The sequence below is a fragment of the Peromyscus maniculatus genome, chromosome 11 (genome assembly GCF_049852395.1).
Source record: "Peromyscus maniculatus bairdii isolate BWxNUB_F1_BW_parent chromosome 11, HU_Pman_BW_mat_3.1, whole genome shotgun sequence".
NCBI lineage: Eukaryota > Metazoa > Chordata > Mammalia > Rodentia > Cricetidae > Peromyscus > Peromyscus maniculatus.
In genome coordinates, this window is record NC_134862.1 from 61,530,967 (window position 1) to 61,546,749 (window position 15,783).

A 15,783-nucleotide genomic window follows, 5' to 3' on the forward strand; every position below is an offset into this window, starting at 1 on the left:
TGAAGAGCAAAAATGCACTCCACTCGTCCCCTCGACCCAACACAACAAACACAGATGCCACTGACTCACACTGGAAACCAAATTGTCAATGGTTTATTATAAGGGAAGTCTCCACGGCACCATGGAAATGAAGTTTCGATTCTTCATCACCACCATCCCCATTCTCAGTACGGTAAACTTAAGTTCTCAGTATTTGCCCAGCCCATGCAGTTCCTCAGTACTGGATGGGTGTTTCCCAAGATAAACTGAGGCAGAGGACATGCAAAGTGAAAGAGCATGTCTACACCACTTAGAGAATACTTGCAAGTATTTAAAACAGCTTCCTTTCTAGCTGCAGTCCATGCAAAGCAGGTTGCAGAGGAGAAGCTGTGATGTGGACATACACAGACAGGTTTTGTAGTGTGCTGTGTTTAGGTTTGTCTGTGACTTGTTTATGGTTATTAGGCATTGCTAGGAACTGAACCAGGACAGGAGAGGCCAGGGCTCTGAGTTAGAAGTTGAGTCCTACAAATATCTTTAAATCTCGCTGGGCGGTGGTGACCCACACCTTTAATCCCAGCACTCAGGAGGCAGAGCCAGGCGGATCTCTGTGAGTCTGAGGCCAGCCTGGTCTACAGAGCGAGATCCTGGACAGGCACTGAAGCTACAAAGAGAAACCCTGTCTCGAAAAAAAACAAAAACAAAACAAAACAAAACCCACAGATATCTTTAAATCTCATTTCAAATATAAAATCCTTTCTACTTAATATTTTATTACTGCTACTAACAGGCTGCTTGTTTGAGTGGAATTTACCTGTCTTCACTGCAAAAGAAAGACAGTGGGTCGATCCAAGTGTATACTCCAGAACAGGTGGCGGTTACACAATAATTACAATGGAACAAGGACCTACTTGAAAACTCTTTAGTCTGGCTCATTCTTTACTCTCCAGGCAGAGAGTTGGGGTGTATTGTCCCTTCAAGTCCATCTGCAGTCCCCACGCTCAGACCCCACCCCTCAAAAGGCATTTTAACCATGTGTCTTCATATGGACCTGGCCATGCTCCATCACCTAACATGCTCCCTTGCCTTCCACTGTGTTCTGCTCACATGGCTACCATTTCTATCATGGCTACCTGGTTCGGGAGGCGGTGATTCCTTTCACTGGCCTCTGCGTCATTTCTGGCATCTTCTAGTGTTTGGTTTGGTTTGCTCTCCCACTGCCCAGCCTACTGCCATGTGCATTGTGGGCTCTAAATAAATACTGAGAGAAACAAACTTCTTCTCCATGCAGCCAAGAAGAAGGCTGCTGGCTGCTACAGAGAGAGAACCCACCTCAATGTAGTCCTGAAGAGCAGTGTCCAGCATGGTCAGGTCGGTCAGGAAGGTGCCCAGGTAAGGTACGGTCCCCTGCATCACACCCTGAAAAGGAGTCAGCAGGGCTGTCTTTACTGTTGCTGAAATGTTCAATGGCTTCGGTAACCCACACACCAGAGAAAACAGACCCGGGCAAGACTAATCTGGAGTCAGTCATTAGTGTCTCCTGCAGGACTGGAATTGTTTTAAAGCCCCACGCAAACAGGACAGGAACTGTATGACCCCATGTCTAACTTTCATTCAGGAAAAGCAAGCCTCTAACCAGATCACACATGTGTACCAGTGTGTTCACAGTGGGGTCTACTGTGCTCAGGCTCTGGTCAGTGGGGTCTGCTCTCTTCAGTGTGTGCAGACACTTCCAGCTGTTTGGAATGCCCTGGAGAGCCATGGCCTCAGCATCATTAAGAACAGACCACTCTCGAAAAACCAAAAAAAAAAAAAAAAAAAAAAAAAAAAAAAAAAAAAAAAAGAACAGACCACTATTTCCCACTGAAAGGCGTATGGGCCATCCCTATTAGTGAATCGCCTTCAGAAAGATAGGGAGAGAGGAGTGAGTGACTTCCCACAGGTTAATTTGGCAAACTCTGCTTTAACCAAGTTAGTGGTGGTCTCATCATCAGGGACACCGTCAACATGACAGCAGATGCCTCACCGACACCACATAGCTCTTTGACAGGATGTGACAAGAGGGGTATTTCATCTCTGGGAAATTCTTTCCAAGCAGGTGTGACCTCAGTTTAATCACTAGACAAACAAAGACAAATTCAGACTGTGGGGGATTCTACAGGACTCCTGGGTGGTGCTCCTGATGACTGCCGAGGTCATGACAAACAAGTTAAGACTTTGAAGCTGCCATGGACCAGAAGTGATTAGAAAATCATGACAGCTAAGCGCTGCTGGCATGCTGGACTGCGTCCTAGAACAACAGAGGTGAATTCCAAGCGAGGTCCGGGTTTTAACTGACAGGATTCTGTTGGTGTACATTTCTTAGGACTGCTGTTATAGTGCCGTTATAGACGGTGTTAAAAGCAGGGAGAAATGCCACGTGGCGGTGGCACACACCTTTAATCCTAGGCAGAGGCAGGTGGATCTCTGTGAGTTCGAAGCCAGCCTGGTCTACAGAGCGAGATCCAGGAAAGGCACAAAGCTACACAAAGAAACTCTGTCTTAAAAAAAAAAAAAAAAAAAAAAAAAAAAAGTAGTGGGGAGAAATGAGTCAAGGTTTATACTTTCATCTCACGAGATCTGCTTTGAAACCGTCTCTGTTCTCCACAAGGCCACTGAGGTACACGCACTCGTCAGGGAAAATAAATGGTGGGCGACACCTTCTTACATATGCAGTTAGGGAAATTCTGGCAGGAATACAAAGTCTGGGCCAGGACAAGCCCAGGCCACTTGGCGCGAGGCAGGCCGCCGTGTCCTCCGCCAGTTCACACCACGCAGGACTTTGTCCTTCGGAAACTTACTGTCAGCTCTACTTCAGCCTGTCCTTCCCCGCCGTGTGTACAAGGTCTTATCCTGAACTAAAATACCCTCCCCAGCGCTATTTTTAACTGTCTTCCAACAACCCCCAAATGTGAAACACTCTTGAGTTTGATCAGCTTTAGGTTACAGAGGCGTTCTCGTACTCAAAAAACAAATATTACTGGTTTATGTCCAGCAGCCCTAAGGAAAGTTCTCGCCAGGCAAGGGTGAGAATATTCATTTGTCTAGTCTCTAATCTCCCCTTCTGTCCCCACACCCTCTGCTAAAAGCTGGGGATTTAAGGACAGAACCAAAGATGATGATAGCTGTCCCTCTGCCTTCAGAGGAGGCATGGGATTCTCAGAACTGAACTAGATCCGGTTAGGACCCAGAATTAGCAAGGAGAGCTAGGTAATGATTAGGGAGACTGGGAACAAATGAAATGATGATCTCTAAATACAAAGACCAACCTTCCTAGCAGGGGACAATGTCTTTCCTCGGCCATGACATGCTCAAAGCTGATGTAGGTGGAAAGCCTAGGAGGCTTCTGAGCAAAGTGGTACCAGCATGCTAGTGTAAAAGTGGGAGGGGGGACGGCAAGAGGGACGGGGACACGCCCACCGCACACTTTCCTACACCATCATCTGTAAGAGTGTGTGAGGGGGTGCCAAGAGGGATGGGGACACGCCCATTGCACTTTCCTACACCATCATCTGTTTGGGGGGTGTACTATGTGGAATTTGCACCTCTTGGTATTCATTTCTCACTGAGTCTAATACTTTTGCTAAAAACCTCCCAGGTTAAGGCAAAGAATGGGAGAGACCTTTGACAAGTGTGGGTGCCCTGCAGACGGAAGATGCTGGGGTCATATGCCAGCTGCCTAGTCAAGTTCACAGGGCCACTCTCCTGCCAGGGAACAGGGGCAGACATACCATGTCCTTCTGCAGCTGCAGCCGCCTCTGGGTCCGCTTCTGGTTTTCTTTCACGCTGCTGTCCAGGTTTGCAAATTTTGAGGTTCCTTCCTAAGAAGCAGAGCGAGCGTACACAGAGGAGGGTCATGGAGGATACCAATCAGGAGAGAAGGAAAGAGGTGTCTAGGTTCTGGAATGCAATCTCTTCCTGCGTCCCAAGGTGTCATACAAATGAAGAGGCCTCCTGCAGGCCCTCAGGCTGTGTTGTGGCTGTGCTTGGGGGCCTTGCTACAGACTAACCTCTGCAAGTGGTGGTCTGCGATTATACTACCCTACCCCCCACCTCTGTAAAAGCAGGGTCCCTAATTCCACTAGAAAATCAGTCATCAACACAAGATAGGTGATTCTCAAAATGAGAGACGTTTTTACATATATCCTGGGTTTCATGCCAAGTCATCTTATGTCTTAGAAATGAAGCTTTCTTCCTGAACATTTTATGACTTCTTTCTCTTGGCCTGGAATGAACGTGCCACATTCCGTGAAGGAAGGGGACTGTGTGGTACTTCTTAGCCAAATGAAACCTTTGCACAGCAAGGTTTTGAGGAAGTCCAGTGTTAGGGCACATCCCAACTACTGAAAGGTGGGTCCTGTGCAGGGTTTCCTCCGTCTCCCTGTGATGTCTCTCCAGTTTGGAACTCTTACAAGTCTCCCCTTCTTCTTGGGGGTTGAGGACAGATGGCCACCCAAGCTCTCTGCCTGCTCCCTGGCATGAGAACCCAGCTCCTACGTAACAACTAATCATGGGTTTGCTGACTGAACATAAAATGTTTCAGCTTTGTGGTTTCAGGGTCTTGTTAAGTTCTCATTTTCCAGGAACTGCATGAATGGAAGGTTTTGCAATTCGGTGTGACCTCTATACTAGTTTTTCCTTAGTCAGTTTCTCCCGGGTTGATTGCATTATAAGCATGTGACCTTATATTACCTTACAATTACAAAAGGAATCTTTCTGGGTGTCAGCGCCTGACCGACAGTGCCAAGGCATCGATACATCCTACCATTAACCAGCTGGGATCCTGTCTGGGGGATGCCCCTGGGGCACAGAATCCATCTCAGTAGTTCCTGCTACAGATGAGACGGGCCAGAGCTGTCACCTAATGACATCCACACAGATTTCCTGGGGACTCATGACAGTAGTCTAGCCTGTGCCACTTCCCATACCAGGCGGTGACAAGCGCTCCCAGGTCTTACAGACCTAGTTTGGAGTGAGAAATCAATTCTGCCTGACACGAAGACAAGCGTCAACCTCTCCTTGGTGTATCACTTCTTCCAGAACCTCAATTATGGGTAGAGCGAGGGCGCTGGGCATTATTTCAGATTTGTCTAAAATTATTGTGTGTGTGTGTTTTTTTTTTAATACAGAGTTTAACAATGTAATTCTGGCTAGCCTAGAACTTGCTATAGAACAGGCTGGCACCACAGAGGGTCACATGCCTCTGCCTCCCAAGTGCCAGGACTAAGTATGTTCCACCATGCCCTGCTTACCTAAAATTCTTATTTGGAATTCTAAAAAGTTAAACCTAAGAATCATAAACCAACAGAGGGATCTTAAGGAGCACTGAAGACTCCCTCCTAGGAGCAGGAGAGAAGAAGACCAGAGAGGAGGAGCAAGATTTGTTGATTTCATGACTTCCTGGTTTCCTGAGAGTGGGAGTCCATTCCTGCAGCCCTACCACAAAACTGACAAGTCAGCACGGGCAGTACACTCCTATAATCTGAGCAGTTGGGAGGTCAAGGCAGGAGGATCATGAGTTCAAGGCCAGCCTGCGCTACACTGTAAATTCAAGGTTAGCCTCACCACACAGTGTCTAAGGAAAAGGATAAGGACAAAGAAGGAAGAGGCGTCCGGTCACTGCTAGGTCTTCCCGCTGGAATGTCAACTGGAAATCCATTCAATTGTCATATCAATATTTGCAGTCACTTCTTCCTGTGGACTGAAGTTCTTTACACTGCCATCCCACCACACCACCGCGGTGAACTTTCCTCAACCATCTGTGGGCTCCTGTAATGCACTGCTCTGGTTCTTTCCTCCTGCCTCCACAGCTCACACTCAGACTCTCGGCTACTCTTCTCTCTTCCCAAGTCATCTTGTTTTCCAACAGACTTGTGTCGTCGTCGGAAATGACTTCAGCTGTCACCTCTGTGTCAGTGGATTTCAGTTTTCTCCATGTACTTCCTCCAACCTCTCACTCGGGTCCCCGCTCCTCCTGCCCTCTCTACCACTGACCTTCTCCCTAGTACGAGTCTCTCCCCTTTGTCTCACTTTTCCTTTATCTCTGCTTTTGCAGAATCCAGCTGCCTTCATGTTGTTCCAGGGCCTCAGAGAGACTTCTGCGAGGTCTCCAGTTACTTTGTCTGCTGGGTTCTGGCTCAATTTTAAGATATGATGGTGAAATTGCAGCTCAGAAGCTACCGGAAACTTTTGTTTGGATGGGGTTTTGCAGTGTGAATGGCCTTTTGCTCCGACCTTGATATTAACATCTTGTAGCGTTTCACTGACCATTCATTTCCACCAGAGCCAGACTCGTGAAGGTTTTTTTTTTAGAAGATGTTTATATTAAAGCAACCAGAGATAATTGTCAACCACCAAGAGTCATAAGAACCACAATTTGGTGGTATTTTGCTTTCTGTTGTTTTGAAATCTATAGATTCAATGATTTGTAATTATTCTAAGTTCCAGAAATCATAAGGTTTAAGAAATCATAAATTTAAGACAGTCTTTGAAAAGAAATTTTAAAAAATATTTTCTCAAGAGTTAGAAGGAAAACCACAATGTTTACTAAGTATTACACTGTCTGGGCCATAATAGTAGAGAAGTGGCATGTTATATTCACCCAGAAGTAGAAGACAGGTCGTTTTAAACTAAGATTACCCAACCATAAAGCAGAGTCTAGGAGTAACATCTGAGAGACAGGGCCCAGTAGTTTTTCTTAGCACTTATTTTGAGATCTTAAGTACCTTGATCTCATTATTTACAACTGTGTTGAGAAGTTACACCCAGAACTATACACTTCACATGAATAATGATCAACAGAGATGGTGGTAAAGGGATCCACACACACATATGGCCTGCCCAACGCATTCCACCAGCACTCATGACAATGCACAGGCCACCTGAACTCACCGCCAAGTTTTTCAATTCTTTGGGACTGGAGCCTTATGTGACATTTAACTCAGAGTGCTGAGGTGGGTGTCTCCATTTGAGAAAGGTTTATGGGATCTTTAATGTCTAGATATAGCCTGCATCTAAGGTTTCAGCCAGAAGACTGTCACCAGGCAATGAGCTGCACACAATTCAATTTATCTGCCTTGGAAGGATGATGCAGGGCTATTGGGATTTCAGTGTGTGGCTCCAGTGAGTCTAGCTTTGTGTTGCAGACTGGGAGGCCGCTAAGCAATGTCCTTCCAGCCAGATGGGTTTCCACTTAAAGTCTGCGAATCCAGAAAGACGTGAACAAGGAGTGATACAGTCACAGGAATCATTGTTTAGTGTGCAGTTCATCAGGAATCAAAAGCCACAGCCAGGCACCGGCATAAACTGCCCGCCCGCCCGCCCCACATCATCTACTCCAAGGAACCAGAGTAGGAAAAACACAGTTATGTGACAGACAAGCCCACGAATCCACGCAGTCAAACAACAGGTTCTGTGTAGGTACTTCACACCAGGCACTGCACCGGGCATGGGGGGAACCAAGCACAGGCCTCTGACTGTCCCTAAGTTGGATTCACAGTTCAGCTACACTACATATTAGGTGTGTAGCGTAGGGCTGGGCCATGCTACATCCACCTATGGGTCCTGGCTCTCTACAAAACCAAGAAGACAAAACTGAGATGGGAGACAGCTATGAAGGCAGTAGCTGGCCTGTATTAACTCCCCCGTGAGTGTAGAGCTACCTGTCTTTATGGGGGTAATTACTGTATAGTGTCCACAGTCCTCAACTACGGTGAACTCCTCTTTCTAAAGACAAGTTCCGTGTTTTATAAATACCAGGCATTCGACACATTTCTAAAGAAGTAGAGCGAGCCAGGCTGTCCCTGTGTCTAGCAGGCAGTTCAGGCGTCACCACTTATCCGGTGCTCAATAAAACAATGCTGACTGAAAAATATTGTGCAATTTGGTCAAAAAATAAAAAACAAAAAAGGAAGTGGGATGGCAGGCTGGCCTCTGTCATTGTAGGAGCTGTTTTGCTGAAGCCCTATTCCAAGGCCTCTCATTCACGCGATTGCCAGCACTGAGTAGCTGCTTGTTAAAGACGTGCACATATGAACCCCGGTTTTGATTCAATTGTGTGGGTGGGAAGAAGGAGAAGGTGGAAGGAGAAAGCTCAGCTGGGCTTTGCATTCTCTCGGTCCCACATTTCCTAGACTACATATAAGATACAAATCCTGCTTCCCTGGGAGGCGGAAGGGACGTAAGTAGCTTTCAAGCTGCCCTTCCCAGAGTCACCTCAGGGCTGCCCAGGGGCCTCACCTTCATTAGCAGTTCCCGACTGGTTAGATGGTTGTTATGATCCGAGAAGATATCTGAAAGTTCTTCAAACATCAACATCCGGTCCCTATGAAGAACGATAAAGAAATAATAAACAACAGATAGCAAAAATCAGACACCTAAGCTTAGCTGTCTTCAGTACGCAGTGCTGAAAATGGAACACAAATGGAGCTAATGAGTGTCCTCATGTAGACAGCTTCTGTAAAAGATGAACACGGTTACCCAAGTGATGGGAGGAATTGTCCTAAGTCATACATATTTAATTAAAAAAAAGACAGTGCACTTGAGGCATCAAGTTCTAGAGAGATGTTCCCTTAAGTTAGTTTAAAATGCATTTATCCCGATAACACACACAGAGTCCTGCAGAGGTCATCTGGCCAGACACCCGAGTTTAGAAGGAAGGACGCCATGGCCAAGCGTTTGCCCTAGTTTTCAGTAGTTTTCACTGCAGAGAGCTGCAGACACAGCACCCAGATGTTCTGCACCCTGGGCCCGCATGCCTCTTCTCAGAGTCAGAGTGGACGGGGAGAACCATGATGGGCTCTACCCACCCATGGGGTGGGCTCAAACCTACTAACTTGCTCAGTGATGATCTTGGACAAGTTGCTTAACTTTGCTATGCTTCAGTTTTCTCATCTGTACATAGGAAAACCACTGAAGCATAACATGTAAGCACCTGTGAGGCCCATGCCCCTCCCCATGCACTCCCCCAAGAGCACCCCGCTTGTCTGTATACACCTCTTTCCACAGCCACTGAATGGATGACTCTGAAGGCCACAAATGATTAGCAGCCAAATCTCCACGTGTACAACATCTTTATCATCATAAAAAGGCCATTATTAAGACTATTTGCATTATAGTAAGTATAATATTATTTGTATACCCAACCATGAAAGCTATTTCTGTTTTGGAGAAAACAATTAAGACCTTAATTATGCAAGTATTTCAATAGAAAGAAATAAGTAGGTGGCCTCTTGACTCCCTGAATTTAGCCATGGAGAACACACAAAACTGTATGGAAAGGGCTTCAGTGATATGCTATGGAATCCTTTCTAAAACATAAGTCAACCAGCAAATCACACATGTACAACAGGATTCAGGGTTTTTGTTTGTTTGTTTTTGTTTTTGAAAAGTTGTTTTAAAAGCTAGCTAAAAGAATGGATCTTCTCTTTGGCAACCCAAGAAACTAACACACATGTACAGTAGAGAATTATTTTAAAGATTTGTTTGTATGACTTTCATTATGTGTTTATGTGTGTCTGTGTGTGAGGTGTATTAATGCAGTGCCCTCCGAGCCCAGAGGCATGTGGCCCTCTGGACTTACAGTTAGAAATGAATGTGGGTGCTGGGAACTGAACTTGGGTCCTCTACAAGAGCACGGACTGCTCTTAACCATTCAGCCATCTCTCGAGCCCCACCCCCACTCCCACCCCCATGCGCTAGCCTTTGAACATGTCGTTTAAGACTGAGACCTGCTGCAGAAGAAATCCTGGGCTAGCTGGGCGACTTTCCACAGGGCTGAACTAGTCAACCAGCAATGAAAGCCACCGTCATCTTCCAGTGACCGCAGACAAGGCTGGATTTTCATATCTGACCATTCCTTTGTTCACGTGGAATAGTAATGGGGGGAAGGGGAGGAATGTCAAGGGGTGGAGGATGTAGGCTTCTGGTTTCCCCTCCTGCTTTACCAGGACTGCCACCCAGTGATTTTTTAGGACCTGTATCCTTCCTTACATGTATGTTCCGAGGAAATGAATCAACTGATCTCTCTCATACAGAGTTAGAGCACAGTGAAAATGGAGAGGGGGAGAAAACCAAGAGTGGCCGTCAGGAAAAGTACCGTGAGCTTGGGAGCCTCGCTTCCACGTTTGGTCTGACACAGCGGAGCTTTGTAGTACAGGCCGTTTGGGTTCCTATGGCTCTGCAACTCAAAGCCTATTAAGATTTGTTTTGTGCCGGGCGGTGGTGGCGCACGCCTTTAATCCCAGTACTCGGGAGGCAGAGCCAGGCGGATCTCTGTGAGTTCGAGGCCAGTCTGGGCTACCAAGTGAGCTCCAGGAAAGGCACAAAGCTATACAGAGAAACCCTGTCTCGAACCCCCCCCCCCCCAAAAAAAAAAAAAAAAGATTTGTTTTGTAAGATAAGGTCTCATTATGCAGCCCTGGCTAGCCTGGAACTTTCTATATAAATCAGGCTGGCATCCAATCCACAGAGGTCCACCTGCCTCTGCTTTCCGTGTGCTAGAACTAATATCATTCACTTTAACTCCTTCTTATTAAAGCATCAAAGAACTACCTAACCAATCAAAGTTGTTTCTCATCTCATCTGTAAGCCTGAGTCCCCTGGCACCCCATTTCCCAGCATAAACTGAGGACACTCTGGTTTGCTGATGTGGGCCCTTGTAGGATTGACTAGCATGATGGTGGTTAGAATCACCATGGAAATATATCTCTGGGTATATTTCTAAAAATATGTCTAGATATGGTTGAGGTGGAAACCCCCGCCTGTGCTGGTTTGAGCCAGAATGGCCTCCGTAGGCTCATGCATTTGAATGGCTGGCCCGCAGTTGGCAGGACTGTGTAGGAAGGATTAGAAGTGTGGCCTTGTTGGAGGACGTGTGTCACTATGGGTGGGCTTGGACCTTTCAAAGCCCATGCCAGATGCAGTCCCCCCTCTTCCCTGTCTACTGCTCCAGAGCCACGCATGTCAGCCATCATGCTCCCCGCCATGATGACCACGGACTAATCCTCTGAAACTGCAAGCAAGCCAGCCCCCAGTGAAATGTCTTCCTTTATAAAACTGCTTTGTTCTTCACAGTAACTACGACGCCACCCTAAAGGTGGCCATACCATCCCTCAGGCTGAACAAAAGTCCTGGGCTGAACAAAAAGGAGAAACCAAGTTCAGTACGAGCATTCATCGCCCTCTGTTTTCTGACTGCAGACACAAGGTGACCAGCCACTTCCTGCCCCACTGCCCTGCCTACTATGTCCTCTAGAACTGTAAAGCAAAATAAACCCTTTCTCCCTTAAGGTGCTTTGGTCGGGTATTTGGTAGCAGTTACCAGACAAGTAGTGAACACACAGGGTGTCAGTCGCTCAGGGTTTAATCAGTTCTGGCTGATGATGGAACTGAGCATGGAGGGCTTGCAGCTCCAGCACAAACGTAGGGCAGCCATAGCTAGACAGTCCACTGACTGCCCTCCATTCAACACTGACTACGCTGTATACAGGGAAGACAGGCAGTTCCCACACTCCTCTTCCCGATACGCCTTGACAGCCTCACTAGTTCAAGCCTGGGAAGGTCTGGATGGAGCTTGCCCAACTGGTACCCACGACACAAGGCTTACCCTCTAGGCTGACTGGTTTTTATGTCAACTTAACACAAGGGAGAATATTCTGGGAAGAAGAGCTCTTAATCAAGAAAATGCCCCCATAGACTTGACTACAGGCCAAGTCTACGGAGGCACTTTCTTGACTGATAATAGATATGCGAGCACCCAGTTCATGGTGGGGGCTGCCATCCCAGGCAAGTCATCCTGGATGGTACAAGAAGGAAGGCTGGGCAATCCAGTAAGCAGCATCCTCCGTGTCCTCTGCATCAGCTACTACCTCCAGGTTCCTGCCCTGACTTCCCCTGGATGATGGACTTGTAAATGTATGGTGAAATAAACCCTTTCCTCCCCAAGTTGCTTTTGGTCATGGTGGTTTATCACAGCAGTAGAAACTCTAACTAAGACATCCTCTAAATTTGAACTAATGTGGGAACAATCTGTCCCTTCCTTTGGAAAAATAAAAGTCTCTGGTCCACAATCAAAGTTCCAGAAGTGGAAGAAACAGCAACAGTGACGGAATAAGATAACACTGTGTTACTAGTTATTCCAAAGGTCAGACCAAGAAGTATGAAGAAAACAGCATAGGATGTTAGTAGTTAATAATCTCAGTCAGGCACCGTGAAAGGTGCCCCTCACCTAAGACAGCTTTTAATACGCTGAAGCAGAAGTGGACACAATCACTTCCTATCAACCATCAATAACTAAGGTCCCAACTGCACGTTGGCCCTCACATCCTGGAGCAGCTTAGGGCTTTGGAATGAGGCTGGAAAATAACGAGAAGTCACGCAAACTGCCCAACCTCATCCCTCCACAACCTCATCCCTCCACATCCAGACACACCCTTCAAATCATCCCCAGGGTTGATAATCACAGCTCTGGCACACACCGAGAATCGGTGCGATTCCTGCAGCAGCCCTCCCTCAAAACTCATTAGTATACCCTTCCTGGAACGCACACGGGGTTCCTAATATGTTTTTCTGGTCACATAATATGTGTTCTGATGGTAAGCACCCACAGTACGGAAGCAGCAGCCGGTCGCCCGGGCAGAGAAAACCTGAGCAGGCGCTGGGGGACTTACTTTGGGACGGCAGCCCAAGCCTTCTTCAGCCGATAGATGGAATTGGACTGCAGTGCGGAGACGATGGCCCTCAAGGAGGAAAAGTTCTTCAGGATTCGACATTCCTGTACGGGGAGTGACGAAGGAGACATAAAAGGCATTTAAATATCAGTAGTACAGTGGGCTGCTGGTTTCCTGTGTTAGAGGTATTCCAGCTGCTATGAATTCTTACCACTAAATAGGCAGCTGTATAAATACCGGACATCAAAAAGTGGCTCCTTCCTCCCGCCCCAGTCACCAAAACACTTTATAGATTTTGGCACGGTAAGCTTGTTTCCCTCCCCACCCCCACCACCACCACCCCCGGCCAATATATTTTGCGTTGTTGTTACAGTTTTATAGCTTCCAGCTTTCCCAGTGAAAACAACTAGAGGAGGTAAGCCATTTTCTTCTGCAGGACACGCACACACGCCTTAGGAATCCAGGCAGAGGACCACAGTGCCCTGTAGGCTCTGGGGGAGCTGGGCAGCAGCCACAGAAGTTCAGATGGTACACAGAGCTCGTGCCCTGCGAGGTGTATATAACTTGGCAATAAAACTTCACCACAAGTTGAACTTGGGCTTTCATGCTCTTAGCCAAGGGGGGATATTTTCATACACATTCATTTGGTTTCAAATTGGCTTGTCCCACAATCGTAAACATTCAGAAACACCTTGGTACTTCAATGCTTCCAAAATAACTCGGGCTTTTAAAAGAAGTTTCACTTTGGCAGTGTTTTAAAACAAAACAGAAAGAGAACAGGAAAGATTTTGGGTGTTGTTTTCTGGGCAAGGAGAGAGGCTCCTTGCTTAAATGTATCCTACCAAAAGGGGCCAAGCCCATCTGTGGGTAGTCAGTGACCCTGGAGGCAAAAAACAAACCCTACAGAGTAGTAGAGAGAGGGTCTCACTGCTGGCTGGCCTGGGGGGGACCACACTGGGTAAATGTCACAGGAGACACTCTGCACAGGAGTGCACTTTTTCCAGGACGTACAACTGAGCACCCTGTGTGAGCATGTTTGGCTTCAGGGAGAACACCTCAGGAAGATGTGTCAGCGCAGTTGGTCAGAAACGCAAACTGCTTCAAGAATCGTTTTGCTTAGCACTGTTGATCTGCACTATGGAGGAGACACAGAACTCTCCAATTTGGCGTGACAAAACCCTGCATGCCAACTAAAGCCTCAAACCTTTTCTTCAGGGTCAAGTTCAATGTAGTTCATAAAAGTCATGCCCAGTCTTTAAAAATGTCCTGATGTAAGCCGGGCGGTGGTGGCGCACGCCTTTAATCCCAGCACTCGGGAGGCAGAGCCAGGCGGATCTCTGTGAGTTCGAGGCCAGCCTGGGCTACCAAGTGAGTTCCAGGAAAGGCGCAAAGCTACACAGAGAAACCCTGTCTTGAAAAACCAAAAAAAAAAAAAAAAAAAAAAAAAAATGTCCTGATGTCGCCTTTATTTAGAGAAATAAAGGGGGGGGGGGAGGGAGGGAGGAAAGTAGGGAGAGAGGAAGGTGAGATGGGAGAAAGGAAGAATGGAAGGAAGGAAGGAAGGAAGGAAGGAAGGAAGGAAGGAAGGAAGGAAGGAAGGAAGGGGAGGGAGGGAGGGAGGGAGGGAGGGAGGGAGGGAGGGAGGGAGGGAGGGAGGGAGGGAGGGAGCACAGAGCTGCTGCTGTCTGGAAACCACACTCTGAAAGCACGGTTCAACAAAGGTTCAGCATCCCAAAGTTATGCTCTAAAAATCAGGAAACTTGCAATAAATAAAGACACCCAGGCCCTGATATATCACGTCCATCGTAATAAACATATGGAACGTATTATTCAGTAACGGGCTGAGGCTAAGGGCTTCAGGGAACACATGAAGCACCCAGTCATGTTTCCAGAAAAGGAGGCGTATTCCAAAAGATGCAATGCAAAACCAAAAATGTAGCCCAGAGGCCAGGCCAAGAATACACACCCATATTAGGTCAGAAATCGTTTCTACATGTAAAATTAATATCATTTTTCAAACTTTTTTTTTCAATAGAAATCGACTGTGACTAATGAGTGAAGAATAAAATAAATCTTGGCAGAAAACCACCTGTGAGTTTCAGCGTTTTATGAAGTTATTCTACACGATTTCAAGAGACATAACATATTCACCACTGGGGAAAAGCCCACTGTCACAGCAAGGAGAGAGACTCCTGCCTTTGTACGCATGCTCTGGGATGAGTTATCCACAGAGTTTTTATCACATAAAAACACAATCTATATTTAACTTCAACCAAAAGTCAGTCTGTGAGTCACACTACGCCACACACAGGGATGCTGTGTTTTGGCTGGCTAAGCAGGTCAAGGAATTCGGGCCTAAAGACCATTAGTTTTGAGAAATAAACGTTGTGGCAAAAATATTTTCTTACAATTCTAAGAAGAAAGAGACACCCCCACGCTAGTGTCAAATTCCCTCAGAACTTTCTGTGGAGAAATAAGTTTGACTTTGAGCAGGGAGACGTAAGTTCTCCACAATTTCTGTGTTTTGCTTCTTGCTTATTTCTCTCAGGCACTAGCATGTGTGGGGTGACAGGCCAGCCTAAAGACTCAACATGGGGCAAATTCTCTGGAACTTTTGTGGCTTCACCTTTTTGGTCAAAAACAATGTGAAAGATTCAGGCGGTGTGCCCTATAAACAAGGCATGGTGGGAAAATACGTCTAATGGGACGTGAAGCAAAATGTGTTCTGCTTTGGTTGAGGGTCAACCACGGCCCAGAACACAATAGACTAATGGGATATTTATATATCAACTAATTTCACAACCATTTCTTCATTTTGACTGTAGCTCCTTCTTGCCTAGAAGAAAGCTTTGATCTTCAAGTATCTAGACTCCTACCCTTCCATAGAGAAAGCCGACTTCAGTCATGTGGTCCTCCTTGACTCAGAGGTAACTTTTCTCCCTCGCCTTCTATAACATTCACATTGCTGACCCTTCTCCTGCACAGGTCGTGGTCATCTGACTCCTGTCCAGCTAAATCAACTGTGGTCTATCTTCCTATGGGCCTATAGTATATAATATTGGAACTCAAACACATTAGGAACTCATACAGCAGAACAA

The 15,783-nt window shown here is 46.6% G+C and overlaps 1 protein-coding gene across 3 annotated transcripts in view; it reads right to left on the reverse strand.

Moving 5' to 3' along the window:
• The window catches only part of Rgl1 (ral guanine nucleotide dissociation stimulator like 1), a 255,966-nt gene that overhangs the window by 22,633 nt on the left and 217,550 nt on the right, over nt 1-15,783 (reverse strand). For all 3 annotated transcript variants that reach the window (XM_076547614.1, XM_076547615.1, XM_076547616.1), the window contains 4 exons: nt 12,686-12,789; nt 8,257-8,341; nt 3,750-3,839; nt 1,312-1,398 (listed from right to left, as the gene is read on the reverse strand). In XM_076547614.1, the coding sequence (XP_076403729.1) occupies nt 1,312-1,398; nt 3,750-3,839; nt 8,257-8,341; nt 12,686-12,789 (366 nt within the window). The remainder of the gene's footprint in view (nt 1-1,311; nt 1,399-3,749; nt 3,840-8,256; nt 8,342-12,685; nt 12,790-15,783) is intronic.